Source organism: Schistocerca cancellata, chromosome 2 (genome assembly GCF_023864275.1).
Source record: "Schistocerca cancellata isolate TAMUIC-IGC-003103 chromosome 2, iqSchCanc2.1, whole genome shotgun sequence".
Classification (NCBI taxonomy): Eukaryota; Metazoa; Arthropoda; class Insecta; order Orthoptera; family Acrididae; genus Schistocerca; species Schistocerca cancellata.
The window spans coordinates 823,064,402-823,091,177 of NC_064627.1; the positions used below are offsets into that span (position 1 = coordinate 823,064,402).

The following is a 26,776-nucleotide window of genomic DNA, read 5'->3' on the forward strand; positions in this document are numbered from 1 at the left end:
TGATTACCCTTCTCTTCCCTTTCATAAGTTTACTCCTTTCATTTCTTACATTGAGTTCGACCCTTGCTCTCACAAGACGGTGATCACTGCCAGTGTTGAACTGATTTAGCACTGATACGTCTTTTACAACCTGCGGAATATTTGACAGAATAAAGTCTATCTCATTTTTGACACTGAAATTTGGGCTCCTCCAAGTCCATTTCTGGTCAGGTTGCTTCTTAAATAACGTATTCATGATGGACATACTGGTGTACTCAGCGAACTGGACTAATCTCTCACCTCTATCGTTTCGGTCGTCAATCCCATAGTTGCCCACCACTGTGTCGCCTTGTTTCTTGGTGCCAACTTTTGCATTGAAATCACCAATGACCATCTGGAAGTGACAATTGCTACCTTTTTTACAGGTACTATCCAGACTTTCATAAAACGATTCAATTTCTTCGTCAGGGTGACTTGAGGTGGGAGTGTACACCTGAACAATCTGTATTTTATACCTATTCGACACCTTCAGGACCATTCGAGCTGTCCTGCTGGAAGTTCCTTCTAAGACATATACTCTATCAGCAATATTCTTGTTGATTAAGAACTCAACTCCATTGAGTTTTCCTTCTGGGTCGCCACAAAAGTAAAACAAGTTGCCAGAGCGCAAACGGAGACAGTCTTCCCCTTTTCGGCGTACTTCGCTTAAACCAACAATACCCCAGTTGATTTTTGTAAGCTCTTTCTCGATCTCTTCTAGTCTGTCGTTGCCTATTAGAGAGCGACAGTTATATGTACAGACTTGAAGAGTCTGTATCTTCTTCTCAGCACCACTTGGTGTTTGGGACATCAAAGTTGCTCCCACTCGGAGATCCGACTGTGGGGCTATTACTCCGGAAAATTTAACATTAATGTCACACAACATAACTCGAAGGTGAGAAGCATAATCGCCACGCTTGCTTCAGAATGGATTGGCGATATAATTTCCAGGCCGCCCCTGACTTGGGGTACAGACGCCTTTGGTAGGCCGCTCCACTAGAGTACAGACGCCATCACGCTGCTAGTTTTGGTCCACCCCGGGTATTTCATTTCCCCGGTGCCACCCATATCTGGAAGGCTTTCCCCTATCCGCCACCTGGGGAGGCGCCTGATGGGGGACTAGCAACCCCACACGGGAAGTATAGACTTAACTGATTAAAAAAAAATAGCTTCTGTACAATCAAATACACTTAGGATTTTGTACTAAAAAAGCTATCAGAGAATTAAAAAATGACAAAAAAAAGTCACCTATCAAACGATCTTACAGTTTATAAAAGATGTCACAACTGCTTTCATAGCTTTTACAGAAAAATTATTGACGCAGTTACTCTTACTAAGTTTAAAGCAGTCTCACATTTTGATCCAAGTCTCGTACATTTTCCCAAAGTCAACAGCGAGGGACTGAAAAGTCTACTCACTGTTTTGAATGAAAGTAATTGTGTCAGTGATATTGTGCCTGATGAAATCATATGATATTTAAGCAGTTTATGTTCTCAATCTTCGGCATAACTAATTCTCAAAAATTATTTGCAGGCTAAGAAACACCTAGATCATTTTTGGAATGAATTAATTGTTACACACCTATCCACAGTCATTAATAAAATTGTTAAAGAAGGTTATGATTTTATCTCATGGCAGTGCTAATATTGAAAGAGGTTTTTCAGTCAATTATAAGTGCTTGGTTGAGAATGTGAAAAATTAAACTTTAATTGCTCAACAATTAATATATGATTCCATCCTAAATGAAACGAATGGATATGTTGCAACTTTTGATGTTCCAAAGTCTGTCATTCATTCTTACCAGAAGTTGGGTTCAGAATTGTCAGAAGAGACTGTATGTTGAGATAAAGAAGTTAAAATAACTGAATCAGAAGATTTGAGAAGAAAACTTGTAGTAAATTTAAAAAAAAATATTTGGCATGAAAAAGCCATACTTTTAGCTAAGATTTTAAGTGATTGATGAGCAATGTAAAAATACTCAATAATTTGATCTGCCAAATATTAAAATTCTAATTTGAACTAGTTCATACTACAAATTATTAGCTTGTTTTTGTGTTAATTAATTTAAATTATGTACATTTTATAAATGTGTTAAATTACTTATAACTACCATCTATATCAGTGCACTGAAAATGAATAAAATAAAAAGTAAACTATATAAATTGACAGAGTTAAAGGTTCCGCCTTAATTTTTGTGAGTTTTGTACTAGATTTAATTATTTTCAGTTAGAAAACAATGAAGACTTTAATTGTTATTATAACATGAATAAAAATTTCAAAATCAGGGGAAAATATTACAAACTTTACTGGTAAAACTGGAAATACGAGGAAATATTTGATTCATTTCTTTGTTGCCATCCTCATCTCAGCCTTGGTCTTCCCCCTGATCTGTTACTTATGATGTCGCCTTCCTCCACCTACCTGATCTGGCGTTCTCAATGCATTATGTGCCCATACTATTTCAGTCTTCTCACTTTAATCACTCACACAACGTCCACCAATTTGTAGCAATTTGTACAACTCCTGCAGTTTATGGTTCCTCCTCCTTCTCCAGTCATCTCTGTCCTTCACTATTCCAAAAATCTGCCTCAGAACAGCATTCTCAAATATCTGTCGTTTGGTTTGGGATGAAGGTCTGTGCTCTCTATAAGGCCACAGTTTATATCTCACTCCTGTAGATTAATCTTTGTGGATCTCAATAGAAGCTGAGACTTTAGTGGCTTTCCAAGTGCAAACCTCGACAACCTAATTTCTGCTTGAATTTTTGTCATTGTTAACATCTGAAGGTTTAATGTTTTCCTCTCTGCTCACTACAAGGTATTTGGTCTTATCCATCTTCATCTTTAAGGCTGCTCACATTTCCTCCTCCAGTAATACTCTTACCATCTGAATTATGTCCTGCTCATGTGATTTTTTTCTGGTAAAATTTTTATTAATTGTGACTAAAGCTTTGATCTGTTTGCAAATCATTTATTAAATTTGTTATTGGTTGATACTTTTAAATTGTGCAGCTATGTACAAATTTATTAACATTAATCAAGTAATTAAATTTAGAAATGGAAGTATGGAATTACTGACACTCACCAAGTTCTCCTGTTTTTGTCTGTGAGCAATTCATTTAGTGAAAAAATGTGTCTTCATGCAAAATCCAACTTTGGGGAGTAGGAAGTGAAGTAGAAGTTACAAAGCTCCTTCCTTACCTATGCAGACAACGTAAATGTGTCTAGTGACATATTTAAAGTATTTCTTCGTGACTACCTGTATATTGTAATTTTCCCAAGGAAGTAAGCAGTAACTTAACATATCTGTAAATCTGTTGTGTAAATGAATGAAAATGAAGGTAGCAACCACTTACCTGTAGTTTCTTGGTGCGTAGCCCATAGACAAATTAAATACTAAAAATTCGTAACTGCCTTTTTCAGCTACCCCTCCTTTGCTTGAATAACTACACACTTTCTTACAACAGTCACAGTTCCTGACAGTGGATTAATTCATTATTGAGGGCAAGAAACACATACATAGTGATTTGTGGATGAATTTGTTAGTGCTCTCGTTTATTCAGTGTTGGGGGAGGGGGGGGGGGGGGGAAGTGCTACTGGTGAACAATAAACAGCTTGATTTGACTGTTAGGTTTGCCATCAGACAATAAAATCAATATCACATAGTATTTCAATGGTCCAACTACTGCCTTCATCATATTAAATTTGTTGCCGAATCTTGCTGAATTGATGTGAAACTGGAGACTGCTCCCTATCGAGACACAAAAAGAGAGGGCGCCTGTACCATAAGCTGTCAGATGGAAGTCCATATTCGGCCAGCAAAACGTATTCGTGGCAATTTTAGACTGTAATGTAATAATAGAAATTCCTGGGTGGAACAGTATGTCAAAAGAAGGGTAATGCAATCACTCATGTATAATGGACTGATGTGTGGTGCATAGACACAATCATGTGGTGCATAGACACACATAATAGAAAGCAGTTTTTACTAGGTTCCGTGCTCTGACTCTTTATATTGGAGAAGTACACTCTGTGACACACACAACCACACTGACACCCAAACACATATTCCCACTGCAGTGGTGAGATGCTATTCAGAGCAGTTGCCAGGACAGTGGTAAGGAAGGGTTATGTAGTGATGCAGGGGCCATGGAGGGTCATAGTGGGATAGTGTGGGGCAGGTCTTTCAACAGTTTCAACAGATGACTCAACGTCTGCACAACAAGACGAAAGGGGTTCAGAGGGTATATCTTAAAAGACGTATTAAGGGGGAAGGAGAGGAAGGTAGAGATGAAGAGGGGGGAGAGGTGATACAGGAAGGTGGGAAAACAGAGGGGGGGGGGAGAGAGAGGGGGGGGATATGCCTGGGTATGGGGGGGGGGGGGGAGTGTGGGAAAAGGCAGCACACAATCTGGACAGGGGAAAGGGTTGTGTGGACAAAGACAGAAGGGAAAAGGGAGAAAATGTCTGGGTATGGGGGGAGTGTGGGAAAAGGCAGCACACAATCTGGATGGGGGAAGGGGTGGTGTGGACAAAGACAGAAAGGAAAAGGTAAATTGAGGCTGTGGCAAACAGATTAGCAGAGGTCTAGGCCAGGGGGATTCCACAAGCACAGTCACAGTGAAGTAGCTGTGAAAGTCATTTGCGTTGTGGTGCGCTGTATGTTTGGCAACCTGGTGGTCAAGTTTGCAGTTTACCCCAGTGTGGCGGTGGCCATTCATGCGAATAAGACAGTTGATTACGTATCATGCCCACATAGAAAGCTGTATAGTAATCACAGTGTAGGAAGTATGTAACATGGCTGCTTCATACAAGGCCCTGCCTTTTATTGGGGAGACTGTGGTAGGGGGTGGTGGATGGATGTGCGGGATAGGTCTTGCACCTGGGGCACCAAGATTCATGACCACTGTGATGGAGCCTTTGTTAACAGGAAGGGTGGTAAGCTCATAACCTGAAGACAGTTCAGACCTAATCATCCTACCTGCAGACAAAAGCTCCATGACAGTGGTCATGAATTGTAATGACTACGTGGCTGAGGGTCTCTGCCAACTTTCCGATACCTCTGCATACAAACCTTATGACTGTGATCACATTACAGAAATCCAACAAGACTGCTAGCAGCTCGTTAAGGCCTTAGGTCCATCCCAAAACCTGACATTTGTATCCATCTCTCTCTTTACGCCAGCCCCTCCCTCCCCCACACTCGTACCTTTTACGTAATCCCCATACCCCATAAATCCAACCCCACCGGTCTCCCAACTGATTATCCCATTGTGTCAGTGTACAGTGCTCCCATGGAATGAAGCTCTGCCTTTGTCCACTAACACCTCCAAAACACTGTCTGTAACCTCCCATCCTACATCTAACACACTCCTCACTTTTTCACCACCTTTCCACAGTTCCTGTCCTATTACCATCAGACTGCTTGTTGGTCATTGCAGATGTAACTTCCTTATCACCAACATCACCCATGCCAATGGCCTTGTGGCCATTTAACACTACCTTTCACAAAGTCCTTCTGATATCAGATCTACCACATCTTTCCTAATCCTCCTGGCCAACCACATCTACACACATACAATTATTTCACTTTCAAAGATCAAACCTGTAAACAAATCCATGGTTCTGTCAAGGGTTGTCTCACAATTCTGTGTCAGCTTATTTATGAGCTGTCTGGAGGAATGCTTCCTATCCTGTCAGTGCCTAAAACCCCTTGTCTGGTTCAGGTTCATTGATGACATTTTCATGATCTGGGCTTGTGGCGAGTACATCCTTTGCTCTTTCTTCCACAACCTCAACACCTACTACCAATTGTGCTTCACCTTGTCCTTCTCAACTCAATGAGCCACCTTCTTAGAGGTTGACCTCCACCTCTCAAATTACTCCATAAATATGTCTGTTCACATGAGTCACACCAATCACTGACAATACCTCCCCTTCTACAAGTGTCACGCATTCCATGTCGAAATGTTTCTTCCATACAGCCTGGCCACCCATGGAAGACACATCTGCAGTGGAAAGGAGGAGTTTTCAAAATATACCAACAACCTTACCAGAGCCTTTATTGGAAGATAGTATCCTATCCAACTCATCCATAAACAGATGTTCTGTGCCATCTCCTCTGCTCGTACCGACAAATATTTTAACCAGCCACCAAACAACACTCCTCTGATCACCCAGTATCACTGTGGACTTGAAAAGCTCAGCCACAGCTTTCAGCAGAGCTTTCTCACTCTCTTTTCACCACCCGTATGCCTTTTTCTCTCTCCCTCTCCTTGTCTCCCTCTTCATCCCTCCCCCCCCCCCCTGTACCACTTTTGTACTCTACCCTAGAGCCCCTCCATCGCGGTGACCACCTCAAAAGATCCACCCTCACCTCTTTATTTGTTAATTACTAATCAAGGACTTCATGGGATGTGGGACTGGTATGTTAACCCTGCATCTAGGTACAATTACCCACTAACACGGTTGCATTTGCATCAAGGGTATAGATAGTAGATGAAAAGCGAACAAAGGGTAGCAGTTTCAAGGGCAGAGGGGAAAAAGTGCCAAGCCAAGTCAAGAACCTTGGATTGGGGGGGGGGGGGGGGGGGGGGGGAATAACTCTGTGATAGTCTGGATGCGGTAGTAAGTGGATTACTTGCTGCCTACAGCAGATCATGCAAGGGTATGTTACGGTAGTAATGGGTATCATTCATCTATACTGCCTCAGAGCTAAAGGTTGTTATCAGCACAGTGCACTATTGTGAGCCTTCTGCTGCACCATGTCAGTGGTGACTTGGTGTAACATCAGGCTATTGGTGGACGGCAGCAACACGGTCTTTCTCGGACCACTGCCTTGTCGCGGCATCAAGGCAGCCCCCTCAGGAGTGCCTTGGTCATCTTCATTCTTCCAGGGGAAGACGTTTTCTCACGTGCTGGTCACGCATTGACGTTATGGGTGGCCAAAGCATTCTTGATCGCCCTGTGATCAGCCTTGTTCGTTGCCAGTACGCAGATCAGCGAGTCTGAATCGACAAGACTCTTAGACCATCTCATTCTTGGTGCAGCTCATCATAAGTTGAACAGTGCTATCCACCCGCCTCTGCACTTGACTTACAAAGGGAGGACAGGCTATGACTCGTCTTCGTGATTCTTCTTTGCCCAGTTGGCAGACTCAGTGAGTTGCACGACAGATGGGTCCCCTCATGACAGAAGGTTCCTTCTGTACAGTCTTCTTTCCCATGCTGTGGCACAGAGGTCACGACGATCCATTTGCATTGTAAGAACAACAAACGACAATTTGCTCCTTTCCACAGCCACAGCACAGAACTTATTCTCAAACTCTCTTCGGCCCAGTGAGTGTAGCACACAGCAGCAGCAGCAGCAGCGATGTGCACTCCTGACTGATTGGGACTTCTAACACCTTTCGTCTTCCTGTGCAGCCACTGAGTCATCTGTCTACAGATTTGCCCCACACTACTCCACATTTCCCTCCTTGTCTCATGCATCCTTCCCCACCCCCTTCAGTCCAGGCAACTTCTTTCAGTAATGCATAACCAATAATCAGTCTCACTGTGGCAGTGGGAGTCTGCATTTGGGTATCTGTGTCATTGCATGTGTAAATATGTGCACTTTTGCTAAAAAGAAGATCCAGAGCTTGAAAGCTAGTGAAACATGTTTTCTGTTGTATGTGTGTATGCAGTACACATCAGTATGCTATAGTTGGGTGATTGCTTTTCCCTTTTTCTACATGTATATCCTAATACATTGCTCATGCTTTTTTTTTTTTTTTTTTTTTTTTTTTTTTTTTTTTTTTTTTTTTTTTTTTTTTTTTTACCACCATATAGGGATTTTGTCCCTGTTTCGCATTGGTTTGGCAAGGCAAAGTGACTGCCTCTTCTCTGATGACAGCAAGGATTGGACCATTGAAACATTATATCTCATTTGTTTTAGAATATGCTGGCAAATCCAGCAAAAATTCCATAAGAAACATCTCGCTCATCAACTATTTCAGATCAATTCATTGGAGAATGCACCATTCCTTTAAGCAAGTATAAATTACTCTAAAACTTAACATCCCAGTAGTAGTGGGCGAAAGGAGGGAGGATAAAGTGTCATTACAGAATTTGAATTGGGTGGAAAATGACAGGAGAGGAAAGGACATGAAAAGGGGAAAGATGGGAATGTTATTGTGGATTCTCTAGTCCCAATTTCAATTCCGTGGAAACCAGATAATTTCCACAGTGTGAAAATGTCGCCCCCACCATTGCTGCATATATTAACATTTGTGTACTCACTTTCGCATATGGTTATGTGATAGGAGTTTGACTGCTCCATAGAGGTGGTAGACTTAAAGTAAACTACATGTTCTGATCTTGAGTTTTCATATTGTGAATTGTACTCTCCTTGCTGGGATGCACCTTTGTATCATTATGTTAAATTATGTAATGCTGTTGAACATGTATCAGTTATTTTAAAATTTTAACCTAATTTATGGACTTGCTGAACCTTTCAATGGTGTAATGGTGCAATTCGGTAGTAAGACTTAATGCTTACAATAAATAAGGGCAAAAAGATCATTCTAGCAGTGGTAGCAAGAAACATCACTGAGACACTGAAATTATTTCCCTATGCTCAGTGTACAATGTAATCATTTTTACTTATTTTCAATAGCAATCTCTAAAGTAATTCGTTATTGACATATATTTTTTGTTTTGTTTTGTTTTGTTTTAATCTCATTTTCTTATTTTATCAGTCTGTTCTCTCCATGGATTCCAAGTAGTCTACTTTTAATATTCTTTTCGTTACATTCTGTAGGAGAAGCCTTTATTTAATTTGCATTTTGTTTTGGAAACAGGTTCTGGATCAGGATCCTCAGAGCAACCAACACCTGTAAATGCTGATTATGCCAACTGCAGTCCACCACGTCGTCCTTTCTCAGAGCTTGTGGACCTTCCGCAGCCCATGGAGAGTGGACCCAGTCTGGCTCCCCGTGTCATCAGAGCTCGGGGCTCTTGGGGACCAGGAGAGAATATTCCAAAGTTCGAAACACGCAGTGAGAGAGCAAGTTCATCTGAGCAGATATATGACTGTAGGGACAAGCCTCCGGTTCCACCTGCAAAGCCTCAAGGCTCAACAGCGCCCACAGCAAGAAGTGTCAGACTGACCAATTTCACAGAGAAGCAGTTATCAGGTATTGACCCAGGACAAATGAAGTCGTGTGAACTTCAAGCATGTGGCCGCCAGCAGGAAAGTGTTAACTACTCCACAAGGAGTGAACTACAAAACATGGGTAGGACTGAAAGTGATCAAAACAATGCATCAGGTATGAGCACAACAGACGATCAAAAACAACGTAATATGTTACGGAGCCAGCAAAGAGAAGAAATAAATTCTCGGCCTGCGATGTCATTTTCCAACGAAACTGCACCTTCGCTTCTATGCGAGAATCCTGAAGAGTTGAACTGTACATCTTCAAGGTTTGCGCAATCATCCAAATCTGATAGCAGTTCAGAAATCTTAATGGAATCTGTAGGAGAAGTTCGGGAAGAAGGGAGACCCAGCCATGTAAGGGAACATAATGACTGCTTAACTTCTGACGAAAGGAAGGAAGTTGATCAGTCAGAACATAGTGCTGGAGATATATCAGCCTGCAATGATGCAGGCTGTTTAGGATCAGAGGAAAATCCTAATGTAAACTCCGTGACGACTGAACTGACAGAGAATTTGAGTCTACCTTTGGAGGCCATTGTTCCTGAACATACAAATAACATAAATATAGTGGCCCTGGAATGTACTGTAACAGAACAAACTCCAGAGAACTCAGTCAGTATTCACCGTGAGTCTTCAATTCAGCAAAAAGGTCCTGGAAGGCCAGTTGATGTGGGGCAGCATAAGTCACTGAAGAATCAGACGGACGTATTGAATGGTCCTACTACCAGTGCACACCGACAAGCTAATCCCTTAATACGGTCAGGCTCTACTTCTAGTACAGCATCAGCTGACCAGCAGCTACACTACGTATCACTCGATTTGGAGGACAGGCCCAGTGAGAGATCACAGCGCACTCAGCTTCGAGGAGAACAGCTGTATGATGGCAGTTCTTATGCTCAGATTGACTTCTCTCACAGGACTGAGTGACTGTTGTCTTATTGATTTGCAATTCGACTGTGAGACTGTTTACTATACTTTTTTCACATTGTAATTGTAGCAAAATGAATAAGCATTGCCAGTTATTGGGGTGGTAATGCATCCTAGGTGAACTTTGAATTGTGCATCTTGCTAGCTCTGAGGCTGTCTATTAATTTTTTATCTAGCTTTGGTACTGAAAGCATGAAGACAATTGCTGTTTGTATGGCTTGCTGCTGAAAATAATGCTTTAGTATTAATTTGCTGCAGCAATGCCTGAAATGTATACTAAGTAAGAACTACTCAAGTATCATTAGGAAATGTGGCACACGCTACAGAGCTCCTCACCCACCACTCAGGATCTTATGCCCTTTATGAATTAAGGTAGGCCTATCTTGTATGCCCACTTCCGTAAAGTCCACCAGTGGGCATTTGTCTGAGAAGTATAAATTTGGCAGCAACATATCTTTGTGGATACATATACTTGTGTCATTATCTGAACCTGTATTTGCTTTTAAGTTTATTCCTAGAACAAGTGCATACCTAATTGGTACACACCATAGAGACATTCTAATGGAAAGGCAGCTGGCTCAGATTTAGCCTCCAAGTGTATGAGGGATTTTGTTTTAAAAATTTCCACTGTACATTTGATATTTAGGAACAAGTACTTAGTACATTTTTAGCATTTTATTGGAAATGGTTTACATGTGCTATGTATGGAAAAAATGTGTATGATCGTCAGTATGTAACATGTTATCAGAATATCAAGTACCATGAGTTGAACATGTTTTCACAAAAATTTAAAAATTGTTTCTTTACAATATTTTTTTATGTCTCATTCCAAAGCTGTCCCATAACAGTCTTTTGAGGTTACCTATTTAGTGACCCAACTATGAAGTGAGAAGCACTTGTATTTCTTCTTCTCCCCCTTTTTTTAAGGAAAAAACGAGAGCAAGAAAGAAATATGTTCTGTGAATTATCACCATAACATATTGCGCTTTTCACATCCATGGAGCAGCATGAAATGGGAGATCTGTAGTAAAGACATCTTAAAATCCAATGCTGAAGTTCAAAGCATCAACTAAAGGGATCCAAAAAAACTAGATTATTTGATTTTGTACACAAAACTGTTTGAAGCATAAGTGCAAAGCAATGATGTTGAGAATATGTGTGATGTTTGTGAACCTCTTTCTTGTCTGTCACCTTTTTCATTGCTGTTTCACATAGCTAGTTACATAAATACGTATTGCTATGCTTCACTCGTAGGTGTGAAACAGCAGTATTTTTCCCCCCCTCATGGGAAATTCAGAACTGACTGATTACAATTGCTTATAATTTAAATATGTCCTTTATTCATAACTATTTAGTTGTCTGACTGATGAGGTTTTTCAATGGCATGAAAATGTCTTTGTGTAAGAAAACTGATTTCCTTTGTGTTTACCAAATATTTAGCCTTAACAACTTTTTTTTTTTTTTACATACACATTGTTCACAAGCAGCACATCATTTCTGAAACTAACCTTTTAATACCACGAGCACCTCTCTGGATTTACATTACCAATTAACAAGTTGTAATTTTTACTATATTTTCAAGAATTTGTTTTGTTTAAAATCTGTTGTCTCTAAACATTGAACCTTGGGCCTCTCAATCACAAATCAGTTAACACTGTAATAATATTTTTATCAAAGGCCAGAGAAATGAAAACATGGATTCATGGACCAGGATAGGTAAGAATGTTATATCTCTGAAATGTTGGACATGGACATACTGATTGCTTTAACTGTCCACGTGCCAATATAATTCAGCCTGGGTAGTGACGCCCAGCATTTGCTACTGTGTGCTTTGGCTACAGCTGATGGCCTGCCTCAGTTGGTTGGTTCAATGAATACCTTTTCAAGAAAATTGTATTTTCACATAGTAGTATAGATATTCAAATCCTGATACCTCCTTGTTTCCATTAAGACCATACTTGTTAGTACAGCACTGTTGCAAGTGCAGAAATCACTGTTTCTATGTGATGTGTTTGACTATCTGTAGTGTACAGATAGTTGAATGGCTTCAGTGCTCTCTGGAAAGTAGTTGGGAGTAATATCAGGTGCCAGGTGCACCATGGTGCAGTATAGCTTTCATTTCTTGCTCATGCATAAGCTGACTCAGTTTCTAAAATGTGCCTTCAGTTACTCCATAGGCATAGGCCTAAAAATCATAGTGAACAAGGGGCTGGTCCCTTTGTGATTCCAGGACTTCCGTTTCCTGATAGGAGTGTGTCATTTTCCTCAAAGTTTAATATTCAAGAAGGAATCATTCCTTTCGCTGTGTATGTAGTTGGTAGCCAGGGCACTAAATTTAACACACCTTTTGTAACTTTTTGTTACACCCTTTACACTTGATTTGTTGTAAAATAACAATATATTTTACTATCAAGAAGCAGGTCTGCAGTGAGCATCCATTACTCGTAAGAGTGCAGCTGATTTACTAATCTAGACCAAGTGCAAGAAAAATTTTTCCACATATATATATATATACTTTCAGTTTTGGTGACTGGTGCTTTGTTTTGAATTGTACCACATTCAAAGACTTTGCTTCTACTGGACTATTTATATACCTTGCAGGGTGTGCCTACCTGTAGTTGTATGTTTACAGAGTATGAAATACTCTTCAAATGGACAGTGGTGTGTTTCTTAGTGGCCCTACAGACTGCTGACAGAGAATGACTGTAATAAGTTGCCATCAAATGGCAACATGTCAGAAGAACACAGTTCTCTTATCATTCTGCTGGGGAGAAGCCACGTCAGACGTGGCTGCGTGTGTCCCGTCAGTTTCCCATGTTGCATGGGGGCGTGCTGGCACGTCTCTGGGGGGGCGGGACCCCTCCTACACTGCCCCATGTCTCCAGCCTTCTCTACTATATTTATTGTTTGTTGAACAGAAAGGAGATAGTTACGTGACATTTTATCCATTTTTGTGAGAGTTTTGATAACATTTTATGTTGTATTTATTATTGTATAGACCCAGCATTTTTACGTAATCATTATGGCATCACCATACTTACATGCAAAATACACGCATACACTTGTGCTCAGAAATAAAGACAGTTCCTATATGCCGACAAATGTAATTTGAATATATGTATATGTGTGACATGTTTTATTACTGGATATTGGATTAATGTGTTTCCTTTGTCTCTGAGGTCAAACATATTGTTATCATTTTCAGAGTGAGGTAATCAACCTACTTTTAAGTTCTTGCATTTTTCAAAATGAGTGGACTGCACATTGTAACAAGAATTTTCATATTGTCACTGTCACTCAGCAGAAAGGGGCACAGTTGTTTTAACAAACAGTTTAAGAATATGTTTGTGATTAATGTAAATTTATGACTTCTATTATTAACATGAACATCTTGAGGAATGCTGTAATTATTGATTAATAATGTTCACACTTCAGTGAGGGGAGAGCTTTGCCCCATATTTACATGTAGCCAAATGCATAGTTTTTACATCTTTCAAGAGTCATCTCATCACTGTTACTGGCATATGATGTAATCCTATTAGAAGATATCTTAAGTTACATTTATTTTGCATCAATTGATGAATTTCATCAGTTTTTGTAACTGCAATACTTTATAGCAGTTTCACTCTCTGATTAATCCAAAGGAACGGTGCTTATGATAGTAGAGATTTTAGAATAAATAATTACCTGGCTCTTGCTTGAAGTAAAAATAGCTAGAAGAAGCTTCCCAGATTAGTGAATTGGAAGAAATTTTCAAGTTCCTTGCTAGCTGCTTCCCTAGCTCTTATCAAAGCATAGTTTATACTAGTGATTGGAAGATTGACAAAATCTTTCATGTTGGGTAGCTATACTTTTTGCTACATGCGTAAGAGGCTGTAGCTTGAACTCAGAGAGTCATACTGCAATAAATAAATAACTTTATGATTGTGTAATGCAATGTTGTTACACACTAAAGCTTGGTGTCTGCACACTCACTACAGATGATTCAGGGGTGAAAACATTGGCTTCTCTCATGACTGTGCTACATATAACTCTGTTGTGTGAAGTACTATTACAGAAGTTTTATTACTGATTTATACTAGTGTGAGTGCTGACACCATAGTTAATGTTAACACCAAATTCTACCATTTTAAAACTATTGTGTCTTATATGACATGCTGCTGCGTGGCAACACAAAATCGAAAATCTTATAATTACATGTGCAGCCCACACTGTTACCACTGCCAGTTGCCCAGAGGCACTAAACTACCATGTCTTACATTGTAGGATTCTGTGAGTAACAGATGTTTTATTGTATACAGTTTGTTGATTTTACCTTTATTTCATTATATGAAATAGAACTGTTCATGTTATTCCTATTTTTATGTATATTTTTTGAGTTGTACAGATCCGTACCACTACTTGAATAAAAGTATGAGACACATTTCCTTTTATTTTTCTTCCATTCCATGCTCCAATAACTTCCTGTTGTAATCATTTGTTTAAAATTCAGAGGCACACATTTTAATCTGCAATTTTAATAAGTGTAACAGATCAGCATATTCTAGTTGAATTTGCGTGAAGTTGATCCCTGACAGTTGCAGTGGGCTGGATGCAGCAGTTTTTCAGGCCTGCCTCAACCAATAATGTAATACTATTTTGTAAATGTCTCTGTGGCATCATCTCATTGTTGTTACAGCTCAGTAGATGGCTTCTGTTTTCAGCTGTAGTCATTAGCACTTCACAGTTGAAAGCTGGCAACCGAGCTGTCAGGAATCTTCTTATCCTGTCTTGTCTATAGGACTATGCATAGATGATGTCATTTGTGGAACACTATGGCTGCACAGTTCGTGTCTTAATTATCTGTGCTGCAGTGATGATTTCAAATACACTCTATGCAAAATTGGACAAGCTAGGTAAATTAACATAACATACACTGATGCGCAAAAATTAAAAAGACAAAAATAACTTTTGCAGGATATGTAGGGGCAGGAAAATTTTACAAAGTTAGCAGTTTTTTAAAAAATAAAACAAAATTAGAGATTTTTACGAGACATCATGAATTTGTAATTTTGGCATATAAAAATGTTATAAACCAGAAGACGGAAGTTTACTAATGTTTGTAGCTGATAGTTATTGAATTTTTGACCTCTAATTTCCTCATGGCTGAGATTGGTTTAGGCCGATAATCATAAACTGACTGTTTATATCTTACATTACAAACTTTGATGTGACGATGAAAATAGCTCCCAAATTAGTAAAAAAGTAGATGAGTTTTGCTATTTGGGGACCAAAATAACTGATAATGGTCAAAGTAGAGAGGATATAAAATGTAGACTGGCAATGGAAAGAAAAGTGTTTCTGAAGAAGAGAAATTTTTTAACACTGAGTATAGATTTAAGTGTGTGGAAGTCTTTTCTGAAACTATTAGTATGGAGTGCAGCCATGTATGGAAGTGAAGTATAGACGATAAATAGTTAGACAAGAAGAGAATAGAAGCTTTAGAAATGTGGTGCTACAGAAGAATGCTGAAGATTAGGTGGGTAGATCACATAACTAATGAGGTACTGAATAGAATTGGGGAGAAGAGGAATATGTTGCACAATCCTACCAAAAGAAGGGATTGGTTGGTAGGACATGTTCTGAGGCATCAAGGGATCACCAGTTTAGCATTGGAGTGCAGCATGGAGGGTAAAAGTTGTAGAGGGAGACCAAGAGATGAATACATTCAGCAGATTCAGAAGGATGTAGTTTGCAGTAGTTACTTGGAGATGAAGAAGCTTGCACAGGATAGAGTAACATGGAAAGCTACATCAAACCAGTCTCTGGATTGAAGACCACAACAACAACAACACAGTGTTAGGCAAAACAACTCTGAATGTGCAAAAAGCAACATCAAATTTGGCATAAAAGTAACACCAGATTTGGTAAAAAATAACAACACATTTGGGAAAAATTAACAACAAATTTCACAAAAAACAACACCAAATTTGGTAAAAAAGTTTCGAATTTGCAGAAAAAATTATTCTGTATTTGGTAAACACAACACTGACTTTGGAAGAAACTGCTACTAAAAGAAGACTAAATCTGACCAAAAGTAATAATAAATTTGATGATAGTATTACTTAATTTTCTAAAATAATAATGAGTCTGGCAAAAAGAAATAACACTAATTTTGACAAAAAATAACACTGAATGTGTAAAAAAAAAATACTACTAAATTTAGCCATAAAATAAACAAATTTTTTTCTGTCACTAATGATGTGTCACTGTCAAGTAACAAAACAATCATGTTTGACAATGCTGAACATGTCAGGTGTGTTCAAAAAATTGTGGGACATTCATGATTTCACTTGTATGTCTGTTAGTTTTTGTTCAGTGCTGTATTGAGTAGAATATTGTGTTTTACAGTTCACGAATTTAAGATAAACTCTACAGAGACACACCAAACGATACAGGAAAACTACGGTGGTGAGTGCCAAGCCGTACTCTGTGCTATGAATGGTTCGCATGGTTTAAAAATGACCAGATGGAAGTTAAGGATGACCCTTGTTCTGGACACTTTTCGATGTCTACCGATGATGTTCATGTCGGGAACGTCATTGAAATTGTGCATGCCAGTTGAAGCCTCACTGTCCAAGAGATTGCAGAAGAATGTAACATTTCAGTTGGATCATGCAACGAAATCCTGACACAGCACCTCTAAAATGCATTGTGTTGCCACCAAGTTGGTCTCATGGCTCAAGAGTTAAGACCAAAAAGACCTTCACCTTGCAATCTGTGAAGAGCTTTAGGATCAAGCAAACGAGAACGAGGTTTTCTGCAGACTTTTTTTTATTTACAAAGTTGGCAACCCCACTGAAAGGGCAAGATTTTTAATGATAGATGAGATAAAAGAAAATTCGCAGACGGCGCTTCACGTGATTCAGCAAGATGGGTTCCAAGACTGCTTCTGGAAATGGAAGCGGCATTGTGAGTTGTGTATCAATTGTGGAGAAGGGTATTTCGAAGGAGACTGTGTTCAACAAGTAAAAGATAAGCATAAGAAAATTTTGTGAACAAAGTTCCAGAATTATTTGAACAGACCTTGTACTCTCATATGGCAAGAGGTGGGAACATATATGGTAATGCACTCAGGAACATTGTGGAACATGGTCATTTTGGTGGTCCAGGTGTTATGGCGTGGGGAGTTATAATGTTGCATGTGCATACTGATCTCCAAATCTTTGAACATGGGACACTCACCTGTCAATGTTATTGGGGTACTGTACTTTTTCTCTGTGTGCATCTTTTCAGCAGTGCATTTAGTCCTGACTTCATTTTTATGGTTGACAGTGCATGGCAGCATCGAAAAATGCAGGTATAGGAACTGTTGGAACCAGGGGATATCTGGCGAATGGACTGGCCTGTCGATTTCCCCATGTGGGATGCGTTGGAGAGAAATATTGCAACATGTTGACATGCACCAACTACCATCCAACTGTTGTCAACTACACTCGTGGAGAAGTGGAATTCTCTACCTTAAGAACTCCTTATCAGCCTTGTGGTCAACATAGGAGCATGTTGCAGAGCATTCGTTGCCATCCATGATGATCTGTTTAAGACCCTGGCCTGCATATTTTAATGTGCAGGGGACCATCACGTTTCAGTGGCTTTAGTGTAATTACTGGCTTTGAATAAAAGTGTCATTTCTGTTCATCTCATTGCATATTTCTTTCAGTTGCCTTCTGAACTACAATGTAGTAGTTCTTTCTATGCATGGTCCAAATTTCATTGGGCTATGTTACTGGGCAGTGGTTTTTGTCCTTAAGTTTTGCATGCCATTGAATTTTCAGAAAAAAATAGTATATCACTATACTCTATATCAAGTATTTGGCTCAGCTGAAAGAAAAAGAATATATATACAGACTTATACTCAAACCCAATGATCGTGACTCCATGTGAAACAATCCTAAAATAATCATGTAGATGGAATGCCATGCACCGTGTATCAGGGATGTTGAGTCGCAGATAGGCACAACAAAAAGACCATTAAACAAGTAAGCATTCGGCCAAAAATGTCTTCTTTCAAACTAGGCAACACACACACACACACACGACCACTCTCTGGCTGCCAAGGTCAGACTGCGAGCAGCCATACATGATGGGAGAAGTAATCTGGGTGGTGGGAGTAAGGAGGGGGCTGGGGTGGGGAGGGAGAGGGATAGTAGGGTAGTAGTTGTGGAGAATAAAGTGGCAGGGGGCGGCACTGGAAGAGGAGAGAAGTAAAAAGACTCCGGGTGCATTGATGGAATAAAGGGCTTTGTAATGCTGGAATGGAAACAGGGAAGTGGGTAGGTGGGTGAAGGACAATGAATAACATAGGTTGAGGCCAGGAGGGTTACAGGAACGTGGGATATATTGCAGGCGAATGGACTGCAAACCAGAAAAGATAGTGTTGGCAAGGGCTGTGTTGGGCAGTGTGCTCAGCAACTGAGAGGCTCAGCTGTTTCTTGGCCACAATTTGTTTTGGTGGTCATTCATGCGGACAGAGATAGCTTTGTTGGGTATCATGCCCATGTAGAGTGCAGAACAGTGGTTGTAGCAGAGCCTGTAGATCACAACAGATTTTGATGGGATACGTGATGCTTGTGACCAGACTGTAGTAAATGGTGGTGAGAGGATGTATGGGAAGGTCTTGCATCTAGGTCTGTTACAGGGATAGGAACCATGATGAAAGGCGTTGGGAGCAGGGACCGTGTTGGGATGGCTAAGGATATTGTCCAGGTTCGGTGGGTGGGGAATCCCTCTGGGAGGGCGGAGAATATGATTCAGTTGCTCCAGTCCTTGGTGGTACTGAGTCATGAGGGGAATGCTCCTCTATGGCTGGATGGTGGGACTTTGGCAGGTGGGGGAGGACTGGAGAGAGAAGGTATGGGATATCTGCTTCTGTTTGAGTAGTCCCTCTTGAAATATACCAAGGGTCTCACTGAGGCCTTCATAGACCACCATAATTACCCTTCCAGTGACAGTAATCATGGTCTTTGAAGGCCTCAGTGAGACCCTTGGTATATTTCAAGAGAGACTGCTCTTCTCTACAGATGTGATGGCCACAGGTGACAAGGCTGTATGGAAGAGACTTCTTTGTATGGATGGGGGGCAGCTGTCCCAGTGGAGGTATTGCTGGTGGTAGGTTGATTTGATATGGACAAAGGTACTTATGTAACAACCTTTGAGGTGGAGGTCAACATTGAGGAAGGTGGCTTGTTGGTTTGAGGAGGACCAGGTGATGTGAATGAGAGAGAAGGTGTTGAGCTTCTGAAGGAATGTGGACAGTGTGTCCTCACCATCGATCCGTATCATGAAGGTGTCATCAGTGAATCTGAACCGAGCAAGGGTTATGGGATTCTGAGTGCTTAGGAAAGACTCCTGAGACAGTGGCCATGTGTGTGTGAGTTGCATTTGCATGGATGTGTGTTTATATGTTGTCTAGTTCAGAAGGAGGCTTTTTTGACCAAACGTTCACTTGTTTGACAGTCTTTTTGCTGTGCCTTCCTACGACTCAGTGTCTGCTCTATACAGTGAGTAGCAATCTGTCCAGTTCAAAATATTGTCATTATTCCATCCCAGACCTTCCATTGCTTTCTTTACATGGTATTTTAATCTGAGTACAAAAAACCTGCTTAAGAATTTTGTTGATGGAAGGAATAGATCAATGAATTAATTTTGTTCAGAACTTGGGTGAGACTCCTTTGAGGGTGGTATGCCAATGAATAATGAATTAGTCCAGAGGAGCAATTATTTATTTATGTATTTATTCAGGGCAGCTGTGTGTGGTATTAAATATTTAGGTAATTTAGGTTACTGTGCATGAAAATTTTGACAAGAAAATGTGTTAATGAGTAACAAAACAATTTTTAGAGCTTATATGGTCCATGTGTAAACTGATCACTAAAGTTAACAATGCTATGCTGAGCAGCACATTTCACAACTGGATAACGCAGTTGCCCTTGAACTCAGGCGACTCATCTTTGTGGATGGTTTGGTTTGTGGTCTCACCATGAAGAACACTGCGTAGTGGTTACAGTGAACTTAGTAAATGACATGGATTTCTCAGTGAGCTCCTCTTTAACAGGGTAGGTACTGCCAGTGATAGTGCTTGAATAAGAGGCGGCCAATATCTGTGGCACTAGCTTACTTATATCAATGTCTTCAATTAGGCAGGGGGTTGGGAACATAGGCTGCGTAGTGACAAACAAGGATATTCAACGTGTTGGCTCGGCAGTGGAATACTGTTATGTGAGGGGGTGATTATATAATTTTTTATTTGTTCCCAATTTCTTAATGTCTGTCTTACTGAATGAGCTGTGAAACAGTCCCAAATTGCTAAACTTATCAGTGACAGCTACAATATCATGTGCAATATTTTGTTTCAAGAAAATCATTTAAACAAAAAATTCTCAAACTCCTGTTGCTCTATGCACAGTTTTCATATTGCTTGGCTGCCAGTTACCAGTCAGTTGTGAACAACTTGTGTCCAGCATAACTGTTGTGATTTCTGTTCTATGTTTTGTTTCTATGTGCAGTATGTTTCTTTTGTGGGATATGTACAGCCAACTGTCAAATTGTTTAGGAAAGTGATAATATTATTACAAGGGATGATCTAAAAATTTCCATTTGAAGGCTGTACAGTCAGGAATTGATATGTCAATTAGACAGAATTTCCGTGAGCTTTGAGGCAGTTGACCCACCAACACACCAGATTGAAGGCATCGGTGTGGTAAAACACCATGTCCTGCTGTTGAGAAGACATGCCTAAGTGCCTGTGCACATCCTTGTTTGACAGGAACCATCAGCCTTTCGAGGCCTTTTTTGAGGGAACAAATGTGTAATAATCACACGGGGAGAGATGAGGACTATAGGGTGGTTGCTCGAGTGTCTCCCACTTCAGTTGGCATAACTTTTGTGATATGCCGGTATGCATTCCTGCCCAGAAGTTGGCATACATTCTGCAGTGGTGGTTTGCAATGGACTTATTGCCCCATACAAATTCCTACCTGGAATTTCCATTGTTAGGTGGTCACTCTTCCGCAGCCAAGGAAAATATGACAGTGTGTTGGTCCTGTTTGGATGCATTTGATAATAAATCGCCATGGTTCACTTTTCCACATTTACAGCACACATGTTGGAAAGACATGAATGCCACATTAATCCCCTGCCTGCGTGTCAGTGCTTATATACCATATTGGAGTCATGCTGCAACGCCCTCGGACAGAAACTTTTTGATTGCCCCTTATATGATCCTGCATAGCGAACTCAGTAGTTCATGTTAATGGGAAACACTTGAGCATAGGACTTCACACAAGCTGCTATTGGAGCCATGTTGTGCTCATTCGTATTGGCAAATTGATAAGCTTGCCCCTCCATTCCATGCTCAGATGTCAAGCACTTTGTTATTCTGGCCCAGGTATAGACATGTTTTTCCTAGAGAAGAAATACCTTTGTCTTTCCTTTACCTGTAAAAGACTGTCCATCCAGTTCAAGTAAATTGAAATATTTTTTTGAAAACTATGGGATATCATGCTGATTCCCACCAAAGTTTAATTACCAAAACTATCACACTCGTACAGATGACCCACATGTAATCGCTAACAAGGAATATTTTTCATCTGAGGTTCTTTTGAGTCATCAGTTTTCTGACATTTGATGCAGCCCATACGAATTCCTCTCCTGTGCCACCAATGTCATCTCAGAGTAGCACTTGCGGCCTACGTCCTCAGTTATTTGCTGGATGTATTCGAGTTTCTGTCATACTCTCCAGTTTTTACTCTCTACAGCGCCCTCTAGTACCATGGAAGTTATTCCCAGGTGTCTTAACAAATGTCCTATCATCCTGTCTCTTCTTCGTCTTGTTGTTTTCCATATATTCCTTTACTCTACGATTCTTTGCAGTACCTCCTCAATTCTTACCTTATCAGTCTACCTAATTTTCAACAATTGTCCATTACACCACATCTCAGGTGCTTCAATTATCTTCTTTTCCAATTATACCACAGTCTTTGTTTCACTACCATATCACTGCTGTACTCCAAACGAACATTATAAGAAATTTTATCCTCAGATTAAGGCCTATGATGGATGCTAGTATACCGTATTTACTCGAATCTAAGCCGCACTTGAAAAATGAGACTCGAAATAAAGGAAAAAAAAAATTCTCGAATCTAAGCCGCACCTGAAATCTGAGACTCGAAATTCAAGGGGAGAAAAAAGTTTTAGGCCGCATCTCCAAATCGAAACAAAGTTGGTCCATTGTAATAAGAGACACAATTTAGGTCGAATGAATGACGATGCAGCTACAGTAGTTTGGTTCGAGTCGTAAGCTTAGCAGTTAAGCTTTACCAGGTAGCCATTGCTATGCGTCAGGCGCTCCGTCCGTATTTATACGGGTACCTTAAATTGTAAGACATTTCCAGGGGCAGATGTGGACTCTGACCACAATCTATTGGTTATGACCTGTAGATTAAAACTGAAGAAACTGCAAAAAGGTGGGAATTTAAGGAGATGGGACCTGGATAAACTGAAAGAACCAGAGGTTGTACAGAGTTTCAGGGAGAGCATAAGGGAACAATTGACAGGAATGGGGGAAAGAAATACAGTAGAAGAAGAATGGGTAGCTTTGAGGGATGAAGTAGCGAAGGCAGCAGAGGATCAAGTAGGTAAAAAGATGAGGGCTAGTAGAAATCCTTGGGTAACAGAAGAAATATTGAATTTAATTGATGAAAGGAGAAAATATAAAAATGCAGTAAATGTAGCAGGCAAAAAGGAATACAAACGTCTCAAAAATGAGATCGACAGGAAGTGCAAAATGGCTAAGCAGAGATGGCTAGAGGACAAATGTAAGGATGCAGAGGCCTATCTCACTAGGGGTAAGATAGATACTGCCTACAGGAAAATTAAAGAGACCTTTGGAGATAAGAGAACCACTTGTATGAATATCAAGAGCTCAGATGGAAACCCAGTTCTAAGCAAAGAAGGGAAAGCAGAAAGGTGGAAGGAGTATATAGAGGGTCTATACAAGGGCGATGTACTTGAGGACAATATTCTGGAAATGGAAAAGGATGTAGATGAAGATGAAATGGGAGATATGATACTGCGTGAAGAGTTTGACAGAGCACTGAAAGACCTGAGTCGAAACAAGGCCCCCAGAGTAGACAACATTCCATTGGAACTACTGACGGCCTTGGGAGAGCCAGTCCTGACAAAACTCTACCATCTGGTGAGTAAGATGTATGAAACAGGTGAAATACCCTCAGACTTCAAGAAGAATATAATAATTCCAATCCCAAAGAAAGCAGGTGTTGACAGATGTGAAAATTACCGAACTATCAGTTTAATAAGTCACAGCTGCAAAATACTAACACGAATTCTTTACAGACGAATGGAAAAGCTAGTAGAAGCCGACCTCGGGGAAGATCAGTTTGGATTCCGTAGAAATACTGGAACACGTGAGGCAATACTGACCTTACGACTTATCTTAGAAGAAAGATTAAGGAAAGGCAAACCTACGTTTCTAGCATTTGTAGACTTAGAGAAAGCTTTTGACAATGTTGACTGGAATACTCTCTTTCAAATTCTGAAGGTGGCAGGGGTAAAATACAGGGAGCGAAAGGCTATTTACAATTCGTACAGAAACCAGATGGCAGTTATAAGAGTCGAGGGACATGAAAGGGAAGCAGTTGTTGGGAAGGGAGTAAGACAGGGTTGTAGCCTCTCCCCGATGTTATTCAATCTGTATATTGAGCAAGCAGTAAAGGAAACAAAAGAAAAATTCAGATTAGGTATTAAAATCCATGGAGAAGAAATAAAAACTTTGAGGTTCGCCGATGACATTGTAATTCTGTCAGAGACAGCAAAGGACTTGGAAGAGAAGTTGAACGGAATGGGTAGCGTCTTGAAAGGAGGATATAAGATGAACATCAACAAAAGCAAAACGAGGATAATGGAATGTAGTCGAATTAAGTCGGATGATGCTGAGGGAATTAGATTAGGAAATAGGACACTTAAAGTAGTAAAGGAGTTTTGCTATTTGGGGAGCAAAATAACTGATGATGGTCGAAGTAGAGAGGATATAAAATGTAGACTAGCAATGGCGAGGAAAGCGTTTCTGAAGAAGAGAAATTTGTTAACATCGAGTGTAGATTTAAGTGTCAAGAAGTCATTTCTGAAAGTATTTGTATGGAGTGTAGCCATGTATGGAAGTGAAACATGGACGATAACTGGTTTGGACAAGAAGAGAATAGAAGCTTTCGAAATGTGGTGCTACAGAAGAATGCTGAAGATTAGATGGGTAGATCGTATAACTAATGAGGAGGTATTGAATAGAATTGGGGAGAAGAGAAGTTTGTGGCACAACTTGACTAGAAAAAGGGATCGGTTGGTAGGACATGTTCTGAGGCATCAAGGGATCACCAATTTAGTATTGGAGGGCAGCGTGGAGGGTAAAAATCATAGAGGGAGACCAAGGGATGAATACACTCAGCAGATTCAGAAGGATGTAGGTTGCAGTAGGTACTGGGAGATGAAGAAGCTTGCACAGGATAGAGTAGCATGGAGAGCTGCATCAAACCAGTCTCAGGACTGAAGACCACAACAACAACAACCCTTCCCCTTTTCACGTGATTCGTCTGGTTTGAATTGATTGCTTATTTTGCTTTGATCTGATAAGTGCCGTTTTCTTTGTTATTGGAGTTTACGTCACTCTAAGCTGAAAATGCATTACTGTACTGCGTCATGCATTGTTTGTCGCATTCTGATAGTCCATGTTTACGGCCTGTCGCCGCTCGCGGCATGGCTTGCTTTTGTGCGTGCTACTGCCGCTTACAATAATAAAAAAGAGAGGAATTGTCTCATAACCGAAACAACGGCAAGAGACTGCTATTCGTTGTTACTTACACTGCTGCTTTCTTTGATAATGATCAACAAGAACCAAATAACAGACTGCGTATGATAGAACATAGTTCTGAATGAGAGTTAGGCGAAAAATTTTCTCCGTTTGAAAATCTTTGCGGCCGCTTCTTTAGTACATCAAATTCTGCACAGAAATTAGAGTCATCTTAGATTTAAAAATCTAGTCAGTTGCCGTGCTTCATTTCTGACTGTATCACTATTAGACATAATACGAATATAAACATGAAACGATACGTATATTCTTCCGCGTTTGCTGTTGTCTCACTCTAGTTTCGTAGTTTATTAGGCAGACAGGATTTAAATGAGATAGCAGCAAACACGAAAGAATACATGGCAAAATGTTTATATTCGTATTATTCTTATGGTGAAGAGAATACTGCATGTGATTCACATTTCATCAGGTTCCTATTAGCAACCATCTCTTCTCACAGGTAGGAAAAAATTCAGAACGTAGAGTTGGCCATATTGACAAACATCCCAAACAGTCTTGCCAGTCAGATTTTCGTATTACGTTGAAATTCTGCTACATTCGAAGATGAACAATACGGAATTTGTATTTACTTCGTTGAATAATGTATGAAAATGCAGTGGTCGAAATTCGGGGCGGAGAAAAAAGCTCGCCTTCCACCTTTTTTTTTTAATTTATTTACTGACACAGAGGTTTTGGCGCCAGTATTTATCTTTGTGCCTACAAAGCATGTCTGTGCAGCGCTACATATATTCGACAGCAGAAGTTAGTTGTGGCGGCACCTACCAACATTTTTCAGAACTTCCGCTTGCTTTGCACTCGATTCTAAGCCGCAGGCGGTTTTTTGGATTACAAAAACCGGAAAAAAAGTGCAGCTTAGATTCGAGTAAATACGGTACTTTCTATGACCAGGAATGTCCTTTTTGCTACTGCTAGTCTGCTGTTGATGTCCTCCTTGCTCTGTTCGTCATGGGTTATTTTGCCTGCCTAGGTAGCAGAATTCCTTAAGTTCATGTAATTTGTGAGCATCAATATCTTGATGTTAAATTTCAGGCCGTTCTCATTTCTGCTACTTCTCATTACTTTTATCTTTCTTCGACTTACTCTCAATCAATATTCTGTAATGATTGTACTGTTCATTCCATTCTGGAGATTCTGTAGTTCTTCTTCACTTTCAGTGATGATAGCAATGTCATCAGTAGATCTTATCATCATCCTTTCATCTTGAATTTTAATTCCACTTTTGAACCTTTCTTTAACTTCCACCATTGCTTCCTCTGTGTATAAATTCAATAGTAAGGATAAAAGGCAAAATCCCTGTCTTACACCCTACCTAACTGGAGCACTTCATTCATGGTCGTCTACTCTGCTATTCCTTCTTGGTTCTTGTACACATTTTTTATTACTTGTCTCTGCCTATAGCTTACCTGTATTTTCTTTAGAATTTTGAACATCTTGCACCCCCTGACATTGCTGACAAATCCTACAAATGTGTTTTGATTTTTCTTTAGCCTTGCTTTCATTATCAACTGCAACATCAGAGCTGCTTTTCTGGTGCCTTTACCTTTCCTAAAGCCAAACTGATCATCATGTAACACATCCTCAATTTTCTTTTCCATCAATCTGTATACTACTCTCGTCAGCGACTTGGATGCCTGAGCTGTTAAGCTGATTGTGCAACAACTCTCACATTTGTCAGCTTTTACAGTTTTTGGAATTCTGTGGACTATTTTTTTCAAAAGCC

At 40.1% G+C, this 26,776-nt stretch overlaps 1 protein-coding gene across 1 annotated transcript in view; it reads left to right on the forward strand.

Moving 5' to 3' along the window:
- LOC126158988 (insulin receptor substrate 1) overlaps positions 1-14,562 on the forward strand; it is a 220,438-nt gene extending 205,876 nt beyond the window's left edge. The window contains exon 19 of the mRNA XM_049916480.1: positions 8,857-14,562. Coding sequence (XP_049772437.1) covers positions 8,857-10,139 — 1,283 coding nt within the window. The 3' untranslated portion in view covers positions 10,140-14,562. The remainder of the gene's footprint in view (positions 1-8,856) is intronic.
- The last annotated feature ends 12,214 nt before the right edge of the window (positions 14,563-26,776 follow it).